Source organism: Nelumbo lutea, chromosome 2 (genome assembly GCF_056320005.1).
Source record: "Nelumbo lutea isolate HS-2025 chromosome 2, American lotus-T2T, whole genome shotgun sequence".
In the NCBI taxonomy this organism is placed as follows: domain Eukaryota; kingdom Viridiplantae; phylum Streptophyta; class Magnoliopsida; order Proteales; family Nelumbonaceae; genus Nelumbo; species Nelumbo lutea.
Window position 1 is genome coordinate 19,186,616 of NC_142685.1, and position 20,756 is coordinate 19,207,371.

Below are 20,756 nucleotides of genomic sequence, written 5' to 3' on the forward strand. Positions count from 1 at the left end.
CTTTGTTGACAGATGTTATTGTATGTATTGTACATAGATTTAGTGCCCACAAGGGTATTTTTGTAATTTCTATACCACTTGTGTTGTACGACTAGTATAGTATAAATACAAATGCTTTGCTCGCATGAAGCAAGTTCTCTTGAGGCATTAAGTCCGCCAACCTCTTCTCTCTTCTTCCTTCTCCTTCTTCCTTCTTCCTTCTCTTCCTCTTCTTTCTCTTGCTCAACATGGTATTAGAGCGAAAACGTCCAAGCCTGGAAAACAACCAGCTGAGGTCACTATATTCTTGATGTTCGAAGGCAAGGAAGAGAAATCATTCTCCAGTGCTGCGGTTAGTCTCCAATGCCGAGTAGAATCAGCTTGACTGCTCAACTTCCTAGCGCAGAAAAGGGTTCTGCTATGAAGTTTTTTTTTTTTTTTTCCATCCTCCAGCCCAGGTGCTGGTATCTGTAGTTGCTCGACTGAGAAGACTGTAGAAAACTATCACCTGATGTACGAAGAAGGGTACTGGCTTGCAGAGAAGATGGTGTCCAAGAGTGTACTGCCTATCCACTGTTCGGGTGACCTGGTACTCAACTGAAGTTTTTTTTTATTGTTCTCTTCTTGCTCTCTTCGACGGACTGTTAATGCCCTAAAATCTGAGTAGGGTGACTGTTCGGCTACATTTTTTTTCTCTTCTCTTGTGTGTTGCTGCTATGCAGCTATTCTAAGTAACTGTTGATGCCCTAAACACTCCATGACTGTTCGGCTGCCCTGAAATTGGTATCAGTCGAATAGGTGTGTGGTGAACTACCACTTTGTATTTCTGTTCCTACTGAGAAGTTGCATGAAAGTTGTAAAACTGTAGGTCATTCAGACCTGGTTACACTGCAAGTGCAGTGTTCGTATGTTGTTCTGTGGACTCCTACAAATTGTAGGTCATACAAACTAGTACTGCAGCTATAGTGTTTGTACTTGGTTCTCTGTGAAACCGAAAATCAGCAAGTGCCTAGTTATGGACTGTAGCAGCTCTGTAAGGTAGTGTGCCTTGGGTTTTGTGTACTCCTAAACTTGGAATCATGAATAGTGAAGATTCAGCCACATCCAGAATCTCCACAATGCTAAATGGAATGAGTGGGGGCAGTGACCTATCCTTCCCTATGGCTGTTGTTCCTCTTGATGGGTTAAATTACCTAGAGTGGTCAAGTTATACATAACTGCAAGGGGAAAAATAGGTTATATAAATGGAAGAATCAAAGAACCACCTTCTGGAAATGCTGAACATGATAGATGGGATCAGGAGAATAGTATGGTTATGTCGTGGCTCTTGATCTCCATGCAACCACAAATAAGGAAGAACTTCATGTGGGCTGAAACTGCAAATGAGATCTGGGAACAGGCAAAATCCACATATTTTGAACTACGACACTATGCCAAGATTTATCAACTGCAAGCTGCATGATCTAATTGTCAACAGGGGGAGAGAAGTTTATCGGTTTATTACTCTGACTTGACCTCTGTTTGGAAGGAGTTGGACCATTACCAGAATATTGATTGGAAGTGATGAAGATGCCAAATTGTATAAGAAACTCGTCTCACAGCAAAGAGTGTTTGCCTTTTTGCATGGTCTCAATTCTATCTATGAATCCATCAGAGTACAAATTCTCAGTTCTAAGGATTTTCCATCTATTCAAGAGGTCTATGCTCTTGTCCAATCTGAAGAGAGTAGGAGAAACTTGATGAACAACACTGGAGGGGATGTAATTGTGTTGGCGGCAAAAGGGGGTGCCTCTACTAGTGGTGGATCTTCTTCCAGGAGAGGGGATCTCCAGAAGAAAACAGAAGATAAGGAGAAATTGTGGTGCACTAACTGTCAGAAGCCCCGGGACACCAAAGATACTTGTTGGGATCTTCATGGGAAACTAAAATGGGCTCAAGATCTGCCTAAGAAGCAAGGCTCAGATGTAATTAAAAGGCCCGAGCAACAAGGTACCAAGAAACACCACATGGCCAACATGGTTACTCGGGAGAATTAGCCCTCCACTTCTACTGTGACTCAAACACCACATGGCCAACATAGCTACTCTGGATCAGACCCAAGGGAGGATATTGTAAACTCCTTCCGTGACCATCTGGAGCTTTATGGTAGAACAATTCGCCAGATGGGTGCTCCTCCCACAACCTCATTTGCATCCACGTCAGGTAATCCTGCCACAGCTTTCCATGTTGCTTCTCACAACCTTGACTCTCCATGGATCATTGATTCTGGAGCGTCAAAACACATGACTGGTATGACCTCTTACTTTCAAACTTATCACCCTCTTTCCGGAAGAGATAAAGTGAGACTAGCTGATGGATCATACACTTCCATAGCTGGTCAGGGGACTCTCTCTCTTCCTCTCGGCCCTACACTTTCTGATGTTCTTCATGTTCCAAAATTTCCTATGAATTTGTTCTCAGTCAGTAGTATTACAAATTCCTTAAACTGTTCTATAACATTTTTCCCTTCCTATTGTGTGATTCAGGATCTGGCCTCGGGGAGGACGTATGGTTGATGGACTCTATATGCTGGAGAATACGGCTGGCCATCATGTTACAGAGTCTATGAGTCAGTTTAGAAAGAGTAAAATGTATTTGTGGCATTGTAGCTTGGGTCATTTGTCTTTTGAGTCCTTGGAAGTTGTTTTTCCAGAACTGTGTAAGTCAGTGTCTATTTTTGATTTCTCTTGTCAAACGTGTCAGTTAAGCAAGCATTGTAGAACTCATTTCCTTCAAAAAAATAGTAAATATGAGTTTCCTTTTCACGTTGTGCATTCTGATGTGTGGGGCCCTGTTAGTTTACCTTCTGAGAGTGGCTACAAGTATTTCATTACTTTCATTGACGATTATTGCAGATACACTTGGGTATACCCAATGTGAACCCGTGAGGAAGTACCTAAAATTGTCCAAGATTTTCAGCGGATGATCTTCACCCAATTTCAAACCGAGATACAAATATTTCAGTCAGGCAATGCAAAAGAGTTTTTTCATAGTGACCTCACGGAGTTCTTTGCTTCGCATGGCTCACTTCATTGGAGCTCTTGTGCCCGCACGCCATAACAAAATGATGTGGCTGAACGGAAGAACCGACACCTCCTTGAAGTGGCATGGGGTTTACTACTTCATATGAATGTTCCCAAACGATTTTGGCTTGAGGCTGTTCTTTGTTCTACATACCTCATTAACCGAATTCCCTCTCGTTGGTTAGAGTACAAAGCCCCACATCAGCTTCTCTTCCCTAAGGCCCCTCTTCTTTCTATCCCTCCTTGTGTTTTTGGTTGTCGGTGCTTTGTCCCAAACCTATCTCCCACCTGGGGGAAATCGGACTCTCGCGCTATCCTGTGCATATTTCTTGGCTACTCATTCTCTCAGAAAGGGTATCGTTGCTTTGATCCTGTTTCTCGGAGATTCTATGTCTCCATGGGTGCTACCTTCTTTGAAGATGAGCCCTTCTTTCCTGTTTCTCCTCAGGGGGAGTGTAGGCATGAGGAGAAACTGGTTCAGCTTCCTCCTCTTCCTAATCCTTCTCCTTCTCCTCCTTCTCTTCTTGATCCTCCACCTTTCCATATTTTTTCTCGTCGTCGTAAAGGCCAACCAAGTTCAAGAGTTGTGGAGAATCCAGAAGCTATACGTCAAGTGCCATCAAACTCCTCGGGGGAAGATCATACTCACTCAGGTAACTTGACTCCCAATGATGGGCCTAACCTCCCTGTTGCTAATGATCTTGACCTTCCTATTGCCCACAGGAAAGGTGTTAGGTTGTGCACCACTAAACACCCCATTTCCAACTTTGTTTCCTATGAGAACATATCACCTTCATTTTGTGCCTTCCTTACCTCCATTGACAGTATCCCTATTCCCAAGAATGTGGCAGAAGCTCTCTCAGTACCAGAATGGACAAATGCCATGAAGGAAGAAATTGATGCTCTTCATAAGAATGACATGTGGAACTTGTTGATCTCCCTAAGGGAAATGATCCAGTTGGATGTAAATGGGTGTTCACTGTTAAGCATGGGGCTGATGGAACCGTGGAGAGGTATAAAGCTCGTTTAGTGGCAAAGGGGTTTACTCAAGTATATGGAGTTGATTATGCAGAAACCTTTGCCCCTGTTGCCAAAATGAACTCTATTAAAGTACTTTTCTCTATTGCTGCTAATCTGAATTGGGATCTACATCAGCTCGACATCAAGAATGCCTTCTTGAATGGTGACCTTGAAGAGGAAGTTTATATGGTCCAACCCCCCGGTTTTCTGGCTCAAGGAAATGAACAGAAAATGTGCAAGTTAAAGAAGTCTTTATATGGGTTGAAGCAATCACCAAGAGCTTGGTTCAGCAGATTTCATACTGCAGTTCAGCAAAGGGGATACAAGCAATGTCAGTCAGATCACACACTGTTTGTGAAACGGGGAGAAGGTAAAATGGCTGCCCTAATAGTATATGTTGATGACATAATTGTTACTGGCGACTGGAAGGATGGAATTCAAAGTTTGAAGGGTTTCCTTGCCGCTCAGTTTGAAGCGAAAGATCTAGGACCTGCCAAATACTTCATTGGAATTGAGGTTGCCCGATCAAGAAAGGGTATCTTTATCTCCCAAAGGAAATATGTCCTAGACTTGCTTAATGACACTAGAAAGATTGGGGTTAAGCCAACTGACTCTCCCATTGACCCCAACCATAAGTTAAGTGACAACCAAGGTGAACCTCTTAAAGATGTGAAGCAATTTCAGAGGCTTGTAGGGAGATTGTTGTACCTCTCTATGACCCGTCCAGACATAGCGTATGCTGTTGGTGTCCTCAACCAGTTCATGCATGTACCTAGGACCACTCATCTTGAAGCAGCAGAGAGGATACTGCGATATCTTAAGAAGTTCCCTGGTGCTGGCTTATTATTCCAGAAGCATGGACATTTGAGAGTTGAAATTTATACAGATGCGGATTGGGCTGGATCTCAAAATGACAGAAGGTCTACTAGTGGTTACTGCACCTTTGTAGAGGGAACCTTGTTACTTGGAGGAGTAAAAAGAAAACGCTGGTGGCTAGATCCAGTGCTGAAACTGAGTACCTTGCAATGGCACACGGAGTAGCCGAAGGTATGTGGATAAAGAATCTGTTGGGTGAGTTGGGTTTTCTAGTGGACAAACCCATGACTCTACTCTGTGATAACAAGGCATCTATAAGTATTGCTGCTAACCTGGTACTACATGATAGAACAAAGCACATTGTAGTTGACAAGCATTTTATCAGAGAGAAAGTCATCACAGGTGAAGTATGCACTCCATATATCAGCTCTGAAGACCAACTAGTAGACATCTTTACAAAAGGGCTAAACCATTCCAAACATCAAGATCTCTGTGACAAGTTGGGCATGATTGATATCTATGCTCCAACTTGAGGGGGAGTGTTGACAGATGTTATTGTATGTATTGTACACAGATTTAGTGATTGTAGGGGTATTTTTGTAATTTCCATACCATTTGTGTTGTACGACCAATATAGTATAAATCAAATGCTTCACTTGCATGAAGCAAGTTCTCTTGAGGCATTAAGACTGCCAACCTCTTCTCTCTTCTTTCTTCTCTTCCTCTTCTTTCCCTTGCTCAACAGGCTTTATGGCAGTGAATGAGTGAACAATTATGTGACTTTTTTTTATTGGTGAGCCATTACATGGTTCTATTCTTTTCTCATTGAAAATTATCCTTTTTGCATTGCCTTTCAAGAAAAAAAAAGGAAAGAAGAAAAGTAAAGTCAGTCGTGAACCAATTTTGTGCTAATTTGCACAAAAACACATGCTGGGAATAATGTGCTTCCTTGAGAACAAGTTCTCTACCACAAGGAACTTTGTATGGTCTTAATGGTTAAATGACTTGTCTTTATGCATTTCCTCAGCCCTAGGGCATTTGGAATATTGGTTAGGTACATAATAATTGGTATCAAAGCCTACTCCACATCTTAGGTTTGAAACATGGAAAGGGTTACTTGGACTTGGAGTAGAGTGAAAACCATTGTGAAAAAGTGCTGCTCAGGGTAGAGTGAAAGTCACCATGGAAGGGGCTACTTGGATCGAAGTGAGATCTGCCAAAGGAAAGGGCTACATGTTGCCAGAGTGAGAGCTGCCAAAGGAAAGGGCTACTGTTGGAGTGAGAGCAACTAGGGAAAATGCTAGTTGCTGCCAGAGTAGGAGCTCCCTAGAATGAGAGCCACCAGGACGTCAGTTACAGAAGCATGGCAGTATGTTATTGTTACGGGCCATACATCCTTAATGGTCAAACTGCCTTGGTTTATGTGTTCCAACAGTCCTAGGGATTTTGATGTATTGGTTTAAGCACATAACGGAACCTGTCAAGGAAGGTAGTTGTTATAATTCAGGTCTGCCTTAGAGTTCGGCCTGACTGAGTTCAGTTATGTAGAAGTAGAAAGAGTGATAAAGAAAGAGAGAAAGAGAGAATTCTGGTTCGAACTGAAAGAGTCAACTTAACTTCTCCTAGTCGGCCAATAAGTATTTATATTATTATTAAAACATAACTGAAAAGACCTATGTGCCCTTACTTAAATTAAGAGCACATGTTTCAACACAACATTACAGATCAGCAACATCAATCAAGGTATAAAGACAGAAATACCCCTACACTAACACTCCCCCTCAAGCTGGTGAGTATATATCATATACTCCCAGCTTGTTACATATGTAGTCCACTCTTCCCCGACTCAAGTCTTTTATAAATAAGTCAGCCCACTGATTTCCTGTATTAACATGTGTAGTGTCTAGCTCTCCATTCAGCACCTTCTCCCTCACAAAGTGACAGTCAACCTCAATGCGCTTGGTTCTTTCATGAAACACTGGATTAGAGGAGATATGAATTGCAGCCTGATTATCACAATAGAGCTTCATTGGAGTGTTAATGTTGTACCCTACTTCCAGTAGAAGGTTCCTTAGCCACACTAATTCACAAGCAGTATGTGCCATAGCCCTATATTCTGCTTCTGCACTATTTCTTGCCACAACCGTCTGCTTCTTACTTTTCCATGTCACCAGGTTACCTCCGATAAACGTGCAATAGCCTGTAGTAGACCGCCTATCAGACATAGAACTGGCCCAATCAGCATCAGAATACCCTTCTATTTCAAGTTTTTCCCCACTCTTGTATATCAGACCGCGACCCGGGGCCCCTTTTAGATACTTCACAATTCTCAGAACTACATTCCAATGAGGAATAAGAGGTTTTTGCATGAACTGGCTTACCACACTAACTACAAATGAGATGTTTGGTCTGGTAATGGTTAAGTAGTTTAGTTTGCCCACAAGTCGTCGGTATCTGCCAGGGTCTTCAAACACTTCACCCATATCACTGCTTAGCTTGGTATTTGTGTTCATGGGTGTTTCAGCTGGTTTGGCACCCAACAAGCCTGTTTCTTCCAGCAAATCAAGCACATACTTCCTCTGGCACAGGTTAATCCCATACTTGGATCTCGCTACCTCTATCCCCAAGAAGTATTTCAGTTTACCCAGATTCTTTGTCTGAAAGTGATCTTGCAGATAAGTCTTCAGCCTATCAATACCAATGTTATCATTCCCAGTAATAACAATATCATCTACATACACCACCAACAGTATTTTTCCTCCCGGAGAGTCATGACTAAATACAGAATGGTCATCTTTGCACTGTTTCATGCCAAACTTCTTTACCACCTCACTGACCTACCAAACCATGCTCGAGGAGACTGTTTAAGCCCATATATAGCCTTCCTTAGTCTGCACACCTTACCATCCTCCCCTTGAGCAACAAATCCTGGAGGTTGCTCCATGTAGACCTCCTCGAGTAAGTCACCATGCAAAAAGGCATTCTTGATATCAAGCTGATATAGTGGCCACTCATACATGGCTGCAAGAGAGATCACAACACGAACTGACCCTATCTTAGCAACCGGTGAGAAGGTCTTTGTGTAGTCAATGCCATAGGTTTGGGAGTACCCTTTTGCAACTAATCGCGCTTTCAGGCGTTCAACACTACCATCAGGCAGATACTTAACCGTATAAACCCACTTACAACCAACAACTTGCTTCCCAGGAGGAAGATCAGCGAGGTCCCAAGTATGATTATGATGAAGAGCTGAGAGTTCTTCTTCCATGGCACAACACCACCCTGGAGAGGCAAGGGCTTCCTAGACATCTTTAGGAACAATAACTGATGATAACAAGGTAACAAACTGGCGATGGGAAGCGGAAAGGTGAGTAAGAGAAACATAATTAGAAATGGGATGAAGGGTGCAAGTACGTTTACTTTTCTGCAAAGCAATGGATAGATCAATCTCAGATGCTAAGTGGGGGTCTGGTGCCGGACCCGTCGACGGAGATGCAGCCGGAGGAGTAGTAGCTGGTGCACGTGCTGGTGCACGTGGGCAATGTGTGTACACATGACGGATAGGTGGGCGTTCAACATGTGGTGGCACCGGAGACAAGGATTTGGTCACAACTAGAACAAAGGGAGGAGGATCGACAACGGGAAGTGGAAGAGGAGGAAGAAGCATCACCAGACCCCAAAAAGAACGGAGTAGACTCAAAGAAACTGACATCAGCACACACAAAGGACCGTCGAGAACCAGGATGGTAACACCTATACCCTTAATGGGTCCAAGAATAGCCAAGGAAGATGCACTTGAGAGAACGGGCATCAAACTTGTCATTCCCAGGATCCAGATTATGGACAAAACAGACACACCCAAAAACTCTCGGCGTAAGAGGGAACGGAGACAAAGAGGGAAACAAGACCTGAAACGGAGACTAACCATCAAGGATGAACGTGGGCATCCGATTAATCAGAAAACAAGAGGTAAGCACTGCATCACTCCAAAAAGGTTTGGGAACATGCATGTGATGCATTAGGGATCTTGCTGTTTCAAGGAGATGACGATTCTTTCTCTCAGCCACCCCGTTTTGTTGTGGGGTGTAGGTACACGAGGTCTGATGTATAATGCCGTGTTGGTCCAAGTATTCCTGAAATGATGAGGATAAATATTCGCGGCCATTATCAGAACGAAAAACTTTGATGTGGGTACCAAATTGGTTACGAATTTCAGCATAAAATTTTTGAAAAATGGTAAACAATTCAATTCTTTCTTTCATTAAATAAAGTCACATCATCCTTGAAAAATCATCCACAAAAATGACAAAATATCTATATCCATTATATGACATTACTTTATAAGGACCCCAAACATCTGAATGAACTAAAGAAAAAGGACTCGACACACGGTTATCAACCCTAGAACTAAAGGGAATACGATGGTGTTTCCCAAACTGACACGACTCACAATCCAAAACAGAATGCTGACTCAAGGACAAAACCAAGTACTTCAAGACTTTGAGCGACGGATGACCAAATCGGCAGTGCCACTAGAGAGGAGAAAGAGATGACTGGAGAGCTATTGAAGTTCTACTACCACCACCGTCAAGATAATACAGTCCACCTGCTTCATGCCCTCCACCAATCTTCATCCCCGTCTTGAGATCCTGAAAGACACACATAGAAGGATAAAAGGTAATGGAGCAGTTAAGTGATTTGGTCAGCTTACTAACAGACATAAGGTTAAAAGGCAATTTAGGAACATACAGAACTGATGAGAGGGATGCAGGATGTAGGTCAGTATTACCAACACCACAAATTGAGGATGTGGAACCATTAGCAAGGGTGACAGATTGTGATGTTGAGCAATGAGATAAGGAGGAAAACACACCTGGAGTTCCAGTCATGTGATCGGAGGCTCTAGAGTCAATGATCCAGGGATTGGGTGTAGATGCCAGACAAGCCATACCTGAGTGAGCAAAAGTCGCCGTGTTCTGTTGTGATTGGATAAACCTCTCATATTCATCACGGGGAACACTCACCATCTCCTTCATGGGACGATCTGTGGATGTAGGAGGCAACTGGTCAGATGAATGATTCTCCTGTCTAAAGCTGGAACTTGAGTCACCGGTCGTGGCATGGTTGGCCCAGGTTGAGGGAGGACCATGTAAATCATAACGATAGTTGATGGTATGTCCATCCATACCACAATGAGTGCACTTCCTCAGGCCTGAGCTACGTCCTCTACCACGGGCTCCCCCTGAATCTCTGCTCCCAGTACGACCACCACCACGATTATAAGTAGACCCACCATTGCCACTTCGGCCATATGCAGAACCACTACCAACACCATGGCCAGACTGAGCTCCCCGAACTCCACCTCTACCACCACGACCTCTCGATGCAGCAAAGGCAGATCTATCTGAGATATTAGAGTTCTCAATAGATCCGATAGAAATCCTCCGAAGTCGAGCAAATACCTCTTCTAGGGACAGAAGAGCTGATCCCCCTAATATCTGAGCCCATACTGGTTCATATTCAGACTTTAGTCCCACCAAAAATCTAGTCACATCAAGCTGCTCTCTCTGTTGTTGCTGAATCTCGACATCAGAAGTGAGAGGATGATAGACATTCGACTCATTACGTATGTTCCTCATGTTGGCATAGTACTCCTCAAGACTCTGATTGCCCTGTTGCAGATTAAATTACTCTTGATAAAGCTGATAAACTCTGGTTGTATTGTCCTGCCCCGAATACAATTTCTTCGCATGGTCCCACACATCTTTGGCAGTATAAGGAACATGAAGTTCACACTAATCATGGGTTCCATACTGTTCCACAACCATGTGATGATCTGAGCGTCCTCTTGCTCCCAATCTTCATACTCGTGAGAGTCAGAGGAGGGTTTCTCCTTTCTGATATGTTTTACCTTCTTCTTTGCCTTTAGAAAGACTTCCACGGATTTAGCCCAAGGTACATAATTCTCTCCATTTAACTTAATGGAGGTCATCTGAACATTCAAGCAGTCTGTAGGCACCATCACACTAGGTTTATAATCATTATTCTCTCATTATGTTATCACCAATTCTGCACACTTGTTGAATTCTATTATCACTGAGATCTACACACTACACACCACTATGTCACACCTGTCACACTGATTTCAGCACTTGTTGTTGCTGAAAAATGTGCTCACACCACAAACCCTACTCCTACAACTACCTGAAATCTCACCACTATATGGTCATATCTTTTCCTTCAAAATGCACAAAGAAACCAGCATAAACCCTAGCTCTTACTGGCCGAAACCCTAGCAATTGGTCTGAAATACACCTCCTATTTAATCCATAACAGATATCATGCACTGAAATCTCTTACCTTATCGCTGGAGTAACACCCATGCAAGCAGGAGAGCAGTCCACACACAACAGCCACTTCACATACAACAGCCACACACAGTTCGACCCTCTATTCTTCCTCTACTTGGAGAGGGCGATCTCAGAAATCACAGCAACCGACCACATATGACCTGACTGGAGGCATAGAGACCCCCAAGGGAAGAGGGCGATCACTCCTTTTCAGCCCTTTCCCTTATCTCCAATCGAACACAGAAAAAAAAGAGGAAAACCCTAGATAGGGTGCGCAGAGAATGAACCCTAGGCAAGCAGAAATTAGGCAGATTTAACCTAACTCTGATACCATGTTATAATTCAGGTCTGCCTTAGAGTTCGGCCTGACTGAGTTCAGTTATGTAGAAGAAGAAAGAGTGGTAAAGAAAGAGAGAAAGAGAGAAAGAGCGAAGAGAGAATTCTGGTTCGAACTGAAAGAGTCAACTTAACTTCTCCCAGTCGGCCAGTAAGTATTTATATTATTATTAAAACATAACTGAAAAGACCTATGTGCCCTTAAGTTAAGAGCACATGTTTCAACACAACATTACAGATCAGCAACATCAATCAAGGTATAAAGACAGAAATACCCCTAAACAGTAGTCAAAATAAAGAACTCTAAAAGAAGCACACAAACTCTATAAATTTGACCGGAAGGAACTTCCTCCAAATCAACAGGAACTATTAAGAGGGATAAATGTGGGGGGAATGAACCCTAAAGCTCTCACTATAGTCCTTTCTCTTTTTCTTTTTTAATGAATTTGCATTTACTATAAAAAACTCTCTATGTTCCTCTTTCGTCAAACCTTTCTACATTCCAACGTTAGCAAGATGGGGGTAGTCTCAATCTGGCTAAGAAAATAACTATGCAGACCTTATCATTGAAGCCATACCTGAAACTGAGAAAAATCCAGACCTAATCATTTCTTTGATTGCTAAGAGGACCAAATGTAGACTTTATTAATGGATAGAAAAGATAAGTCTAGGGATCATAACAAGAGACCTAAGAAAATGAAACAAAAGCCACTGACCTGGCCTAATCAGCCCCCTCAACACCCCAAGACAAATAGTCTAGATGGGCTGAGCCCCAATCAATACAAAAACTCCTGCCTATATTACTTCTGGAAAAAGAGTCTGCTAGATCATTGGCTGATTTTCTAATCTAGAAGAATGAGGTGTTCTCCCTGGTTGCCAATAATAACACCATGGCCTTTCCTTAGTCCTCACCATCCATCCCTTAACCAGCTCACTAGTACCTGTGAATCTCCATATATCTCCAATCTAGTATACCTAAAGAGGATGTAATCTATTGGAACTAAGTTTCAGCAGAGAAAAGTGAAGAAGTTGTAACTGTAGCAGAGAGAAAGAAGAAAACCCTCAGCTCCTGTTCGATTGGGATTAGAATCAGTTAATCCCACTTTAACAGATGGCTGGGTATTTATATATTACTTATAATGTGTTTACAATTATACCCATGTTTAGTGAAAAATAAGGACTTAAGTGTCCTTAGTAAAAGAAAGAGAAAAGACCATGCTACCTGGCTGCCCAAACATAGAACCAACATAGAAACAGCCTATAAAAGTGATAAACAACTCCTAAACGGAGGACATTAAGCATAACTGTCCCAATAGGGACAACATCTTATCCATTAAAGAACTGTAATATCAAAAGAGCTTCGTTTCTTGTCCAATCCCACTATTTTCTTCTTTTTCTCTCTAATCATCATTTCTTTTCAATCATGTTTTACAGTGTCAACCATTTAACGAATCGCTATTTTGTAGTTGTGAAGAGCTCAACATGTTTTCTGCATCCTCATGGTGCATGTTGCCTATCCTTTAAGGAAGCATCCGATCATTTAACTATTAGGTTGTTGATGTTGTGGGGTTATTCTTGTAGTTTAGTCATGTATGAGGCCCACAATATTAATGTTCAACCTTTATGACATCAGCATCTCTGAATTCTTTTGTGACTATGGACGGTATATTCATCAATCGGGTTGCAATTTTAACAAATTGACACATGCAAGTTTAGCCAGCTGGCATCCTGGTCTTAGTGAATGTCATGAACTGAGCAAACAAATAGTACATTTAATCTAAGAAATTGGATCTGTAGCCAAACTACCAGTTTCAAGATTGAACCAAACCTGCAATAATCTTGTATTTATAAATGTCAGAGATACATTATGTGCAATAATCTTGTATTTATAAATGTCAGAGCTACATTTTGTGCACATAAGATGTTTATTTGGTAGTTTCTTTTGCAACTGTGAATAGAACAATTCTATGACGCATAGATATGGATACATACACATGGATACAAGAAATAAGGATATGATTCTCCATATCCTAGTTAATATGCTTATATCATACTTCTATATCTACTACTTTTGAAGCCAAGTGCCATTTCTCAATACTCATATCTTGAGTATTGTGTTAAAGCACATTATTTTACTTCATCATCATCATCACTCATGCCTTATCCCAACTATATGGGGTCGGCTACATGAATCCTGTTTCGTCAATCCATTCTATTTAAAGTCATATCCACTGTTTATTAGTGCTTAGATCATTTCTTACTACTACCCTTGTCCGTTTTGGTCTACCCCAAGCTCTTCTAGCCCCTTCCACTTGTAACAAATCACTTCTCCCAACTGGAGCTGTTGGTGGTGCACATCATTTTACATATTAGTATTTATTTTATAGAGTGCACTCTAGAAGAGTCTATTGCAGAACCTAGTGTTGTATCAGGTGCTTATTTGTGTCTGAGACATGTATTGTTATTCTGGTATAATAGGACTAAATTTTAGCTACTTGGCTTACAGCTGTTTGTTACCTGTCTCAGAAATTCTGAGTGGAATGACCTACACTTTTCCATGACTTGTGCCACTTATTGTGTTTCTAGCAAGTTTTTATTTTTTCCAAGGCAGTGTCATGCACTGATGCTTCTACACTAACATCCTGATCCTGTCTTTGTTCTAGGATGCTGCTGTACAACCTTCTCTGGTGATAGTTTATTTTGGGGGAAATGATTCAATGGGACCTCATTCATCTGGCTTAGGCCCTCATGTTTCACTCCCAGAGTATGTTGAAAACATGAGAAAGATTGCATTTCATCTCAAGGTAATATCTTATCGTATATAATCTTTTTCTCTTTGAGGGGGTCATGGTATCCAACAAGTAGATACCAAAGCCATAGACCATTGGCTGACTGGGGGATAGACTGTATCGTGCCAAAAATAAAGACATGGTCTAATAGGAATTAACCTATTACTTCTTTGTCTATGCTAGCCTTCTTCTTTACCTCTTGGACCTTCAAGCGAGGACAATATATCAAGCATTTAGTTGGTTCATTTTATGACTTGATATTCCTCATTTGTGGATTATTATAAGTTCTACTTGGAAAGTATTTAGATTTCATTCTATAAACATTGTATGTACAAACATTTTAACAAAAGTGTTTGGCAATCAGAGTCTTTCAGAGAATACACGCATTATTTTTCTTAGCTGTCCTCCTGTCAATGAGGAAGTGGTTCGCAAAGGAACAAGGTGCTTTGATAAATACTGTGTATTTCTTTTTCTGATCTGTTTCCTATGGTTCCTAGAATAGAAGTAATTCTTACATGGGTGTTTTCTCTGCAAGCAGTGCTATATTTAGTGAGATAGATCGGACAAATGAGGCCTGCCACAGATATTCAGATGCTTGTTTAGAGCTTTGCAGGGAAATTGATGTAAAGGCTGTTGATCTTTTTAATGCTATTCAGAAGAGAGATGATTGGATGAATGTGTGTTTTACGTAAGTTTGGTATCCTCTTTATCCAACATTTCACTCAACCAGTTGACAATTTCTATTTTGAAAATATCAAGGAACCCACAAATGTGCCTATGGTGTTCTATTTGCATAACAAATACTATGTTGCAAAAAATAAACTTGTTGATTATTCCATTCCCATCTGGGAGATGTTATATGGGATCAACTAAAAATATCCCTTCCAACCAACCCCATACCTGTTTGAGAGTGATAAGTGCAATCCTGCCTCATAAGAGGAAGATGTAGGGCCTACATGTACCTAAGGGTGAATTGGGGGTGTGGTTAGGAGTGCATGACGTGTTAATTTCTAACTAGAGTCAATGAAGGATCTTTATTTTTTGTTGGAAGTAGTTATTGGGGGATTTCAAAGGGAAAATCTATTGAAATCCTTTATTATGAGAGAGTTGAATCTCTGAGGGCTGAAATACTGGCAGTCTTGGAAGGGATTAAAAGAGCACAACAGCTGGATATCAGAAAACTGGTGGTGGAAGGTGACTCTAGCCTGGTTATTAGGTGGCTGCAGAAGGAAGACTTCAGTTTGTGGAAATACTTAAATGAGAAAAAGAAAATTAAACATCTGACTCAAAACATGGAAGTTCACTTTCAGTGGACTAAAAGGTGTGCCAATTCTTTGGCAGGCTCTTTGTCTAAGCAAGGTGTGAGAGGAGCTATTCTTTTTTGATGAAGTAAACTTTCAGGGAGGGTTAAGAGATTTTACCCCTCCCTCCTGTTGTATCCTCCTTTTTAATCTCTTTATTAATAAAAGTTTCTGTTATCTATAAAAAAGTTATGAGAGAGTTGAAGAATAGTAATCATGTTTTTGTCCTAGTTTGATTTGGAAAATGAATTTTTATCAATATGTTTTTGTTTACCTTCGTGCTAAGTTTTGGACTTAAAATAAGGATTTGTCCAGGGGAAGTGGGGATTATTGTCCAGCTAAAAGTTTAGGAAAGTCTATGTATGGTTACCGGGAGCCATTCTTTTCTTGCTTGTGCCTTTGATCCTGTTTATTCTTGGAACTATGAAACTATGTTGAGTAGGATTTCAAAGCTTGTTAGCTAGCATGCTTGGGGTTTGCTCTTATTTTTCCTTCAAGTTGAGCAATTCTCTCTCTTTTATTTATGTAAGGCATATCTATTCCCTTAGTATCTTTTCTGCTAGGGATCAATAGTTTGGTTCAGTGCAGGTTTGGCTCAATCTGACCCCAACCTAAGCCACTCCAAACATGATCTGATCCACTCAACAAACACTACACCTATACTCAACCATATATGTACAGATGTTTCAATGCTATGCTATCAGCAGGTTGGATTTGCCACAGGTTGGTACTTGGTGTCAATCCAAATCCAACCTGAAACCCGGCTAAAATGCTGACCAGACTACATGTCCAACTTGGTTACTAATATTTGGTTTGGCACTTTAACTGCACAGTGAGACATGTTTCAAAAAGAAAGGAGTAGAAAAAAAAGTATCCTAACTTCATGTTAGAAGAACATAATAAGGTTTATTGATATTCCTAAAGTAGCCAAAGGGGGCCAATTGGTAAAGTCTACCAAAATACTCCTCTCACTTGGGCACACTGAAATCCTATTGAGGTTGTATGTTAGACCAGATATTGAAGATAAGATCTTTCTGACTGCTGTCATTAACAATATTCAAAATCCTATGTGTTTCTTGTTATTCAACTTCCTTTCCTTTCCCACTGGAGAATGTGATTATGTGATCATGTTGAAATCATCATCTACACTCATGGGATGCCTTGCACATTCCCAGAACTGTTTTCACCAACTTGAAGAGTTGGGAACACACACAGGTTATGGCCCATTGATAACTATCTTCATAGTTCTTAAACTTTAAGGGAACGGAAAAAACATGGTTAGTCCAGCAACTGTCAATCCAGTAACTTCTTTTTCCATATATGATGATACCAGCTGGAGTCCCAAGGGATGGGGTGACCACTTCAGCAACTATCAATCTAAGCCAACTAGCAACTATCAACCTAAGCCCCATATTATCCTCATTGATCCATTCTACAGTTGCTTAACCTTTCTCTTACTCTTTATGGTGTTCTCTTTCTTAGACCCCTCAAAAGTTAATGTCAATATTGGTTAAAAGAAGTGGGTGACATTGAAGAAATAGAACTGATCTAACTACTTTATGTAAAAAATTCAAGGATGGTGTGAACTCATTAAGGATAGCAGGCTTGAGTTCAGTTGTCTAGGCCCATTTGAAATATCAGGACTGTCTTATGTGAAATCTTGCAAAACCCTTCTTCCGAGGTCCATTTCTCCAAGCTATTAAAATAAAAAAGAATTAGTAATGAATTGGTTAGAAATAGATATTCTTAATTAACTTTTGGCTTCAAGTATTATTGGTATAAAATATCTACACAAGTTGAATGTAGAAAAAGTCAGGCAGTTGTAGGTTGGCCTAGGCTTGCTGAGCTAAATGAGATGGACTGGGACTGCTCAAAAGAGCTTGGAAATTCAACTCGGAGTCAGGGTTGTCTCCCATGAGATAAGCTTATGTACACCAAGCTAGCTTGGCCTGTTGATGACCCTAGTCTTGCATTTTACATAGAATAATTAATTAGCTTTCATGTAATGCTATAATGATATCAGATAACAATCTTCCTAGCTTTGATCCAAGGTATAAGAGGCTCATTTGACCTCTCTTTATATTAACAATAGGAAAGGGGCATAATATAGGATGTTGAGGCATAAAAGAAAATCCTAAAATTGCGTTGCTTTAGGGGTAGATGAAGACTCATTCCGGCAAGGAGGCATAATATAGTATTCTTTTATCTTACATTTCTTTTAAGGAGTTATCCATTGTCAAGAAAACTAGTTCCAGTAAATGAAGAATACTACACTGAATCTCAACATAAGTAATACTAGCAATTCTCTTTATGTAGACCGAATCTTTTGAAAGAAGATTACAGAATTTGTTCCAGTCTACCCCTAACTTTTCTAGTCCTTTCAATATGTAAAAGATCACTTTTTCTAACAGGTGCTGTAGATGGTCTTTTATGCATGTGACAAGACCATCTCAATCTACTTTATCTCATTTTACCATTTATTGGAGCTACTCCCAGGTTCTTTCATATGACTTCATTTCTAAGCCCGTCCTTTCTAGTTTTATCACTCATCCATCTAAGCATTCACATTTCTGCCACACTGAGTTTTTGGACTAGCTCTGTCAATTCCTGGATTTTAGAAAGAGGTTGCACAATATCTTGGACTCTTGGTGACATATATCATTATGTAGTTGAACCAAATCACCAAATTATTAAAGAACAAATACAATATGTGAGACAATGTAAGCTATATATCTTAATAGCAAACAAAAGTATAATTGTCTGTATGCATATAGTTCCTGGATGACTAAGGTTTACTGGTAGTCCATCATCTGTTAAAAGATGAGATTTCAAATCTTTTCTAGTGGCCTGAAGCCAAGCCTCTTTTCCCTTTGAGGTGTTGTTTCTTGATCAACTAACATCCTCAGTATTTGCAATTATCCAGATGAGGTGTTGTTTCTTGATCAACTAACATCCTGTTTTTTGAGCAACATGGCCAGTTCTATACATAATACCATACTTTGCTGGCATTTTGGTATAATTTTTTAGCAATCCTTAAAGTTCCTGTAGGTGTAGCTGAGAAGATTGAAAAGATCCAGGACTTTATGTGGGGAGTAAGTGAGAAGAATGGGGGTTTGCATCTGGTTGGTTGGGAAAAGGTTTGTAGGCTGATGAAAGCAGGATGTATGGGAATAAGATAAGTGTGTTTGTCTTCCTCCTGTAAATTTTCTACTGATGATTTAATGAAAGTGTTATTGATCAAAAAAAAAAAAAAAAGAAGTCAAGATTCTCAACAAAGCATTACTGGGCAAGTGGCTTTGGAGAGAGAGAGAGAGGCTCTTTGGAGGAAAGTGGTGCTGCATAGGCATGGGGCGAGTCTTGAATGAGACACGAGAAGTTTCTTCTTCCTATGGAGTAAGTATTTGGAAAGGAATAGCCAAGTTCCAAGATGTGTTTGCCAACTATTTTAAATTTGTTTTGTTTTAGGGGAGGGATGTAGAGTGAGGTTTTGGGAAGACAAGTGATGTGGATTTGGGAAGCTTTGTAAGATGTGTCCAAGTGTTTGAGGTTATAGGAAATCAAATAGTCTGGTGTCCTAAATTCAGGAAGCCTCTTTGGGACAGAGAATATGCTTAAATTGTTGATTTGTATGCAAAGCTGGCAGAAATCAGAGTGGATATCAGTAACCTGATGATAGATGGTGGAAGGAATGTAAAAATGACATTTTCACTGTTAAGTCATTCTATAATGCATAAGAGAAGAGTTGGATGATAGCAATTTTTCAGGTTTATGGGATAATTAAGTTCCCCCTTGGGTGGAGGTTTTTTCTTGGCTGCTTGTGTTGGAGAGTATTCTCACTATTGATCAACTAAAAGAGGATTTTAGATTCTAAACAAGTGTATCACGTGTAAGGTAAGGTGCAAGAGGAAAATCCAAGCCATTTATTTATTTATTTATTCATTGCATGCTGGTGGTCTTCAATTGGCCCTTGTTTTCTGAGATGTTCAAGATTCCATTGCAGAATCCATATACTCTGTTAGAGATTTTCACAAAATGGCCAAGGCTTCAAGACAGTAAAAAGCTAGAATTTTCTGGAGCATCATTTCTCTCGAGGTCTGCTGGAGCATTTGGAGGGAAGGAAATGGGAGAATATTCAAAGATAAGTCTAGAGATGATGTTAAGATTGTAGCAGGTAGAGCTGCAATGGTGGACTGGACTATTATTCATCCAGAGTTTAAGAATCATGGTATATGTAACTTTGGGGACAAGTTGTCGGAGACTTTAAAGTGGAGTAATGTGTAGTTTAGAGCGGCTATGTTAGTTTGGTTTTAAAAATTGTCTTGTTATGTTTTTCTTTGTTGGGGGTCAGTGTTGTAATGCCTTACTGTCAAAAAAAAAATCAAGCCTTCTGTTCTAGTTTTATTGGCATGTTCTGGTCACACACCAGTCATGAATCACCTCCATCCATCATATCTGCACCACTGTTTGAGCAACAACCTCTTTAGCCTCTCTACTTGTGATAATGGAATCAAGGTAATGAAAATGATATCTTGCTAGGTAAGAAATTGGCCAATAGATGATCTTAGCATCTGATCTATCGTATCCTTTTCATAATTATAAAAAAAAAAATACATAGATGAATGAACCAGGAAAAGATTAAAAAAAAAAGAACATGAAGATTTGGGTCAGAGCATGTCATTGGACTACTTTTGGCCCAGGATAATTCCTAGGCGTGGCATTAGCTCTTCACTATCCTCTCTAAGTACCATGGCGGAAACATGAGCATACCTATCCCATCCTGATAATGGAATCAATGTTTCAACTGTATAAAAATTGCCACTTTTGGTTTCAATGATGTCATCTTCATAATTAGAGTTTTCTACCTAGACCATTTTCCCTTTATGCATTTTCACCATGAAAAGGCATTCACCATTTATTAGTAAGACATGATAGATAAACAGTTTGTTCTCGTCTCTGTTCTAATGGATGCCTTGTTCCAACCAAAAACCTCATGAGCCAAAAGCATTTTTCTTCCTTTTTTGATTCAGCAGGTAAGATTTTTTAATTTGATAATCATGCCGATATATCATCACATTTTTACTTTTGACTCCTTTTTCCATCTAC

The 20,756-nt window shown here is 40.4% G+C and overlaps 1 protein-coding gene across 1 annotated transcript in view; it reads left to right on the top strand.

Annotated features, from left to right (window-relative positions):
* LOC148868982 (SGNH hydrolase-type esterase superfamily protein) overlaps window positions 1-20,756 on the top strand; it is a 40,790-nt gene that overhangs the window by 19,592 nt on the left and 442 nt on the right. Inside the window, exons 3-5 of the mRNA XM_088973816.1 lie at window positions 14,227-14,367; window positions 14,717-14,793; window positions 14,891-15,040. Of these exons, the coding sequence (XP_088829942.1) occupies window positions 14,227-14,367; window positions 14,717-14,793; window positions 14,891-15,040 (368 nt within the window). The remainder of the gene's footprint in view (window positions 1-14,226; window positions 14,368-14,716; window positions 14,794-14,890; window positions 15,041-20,756) is intronic.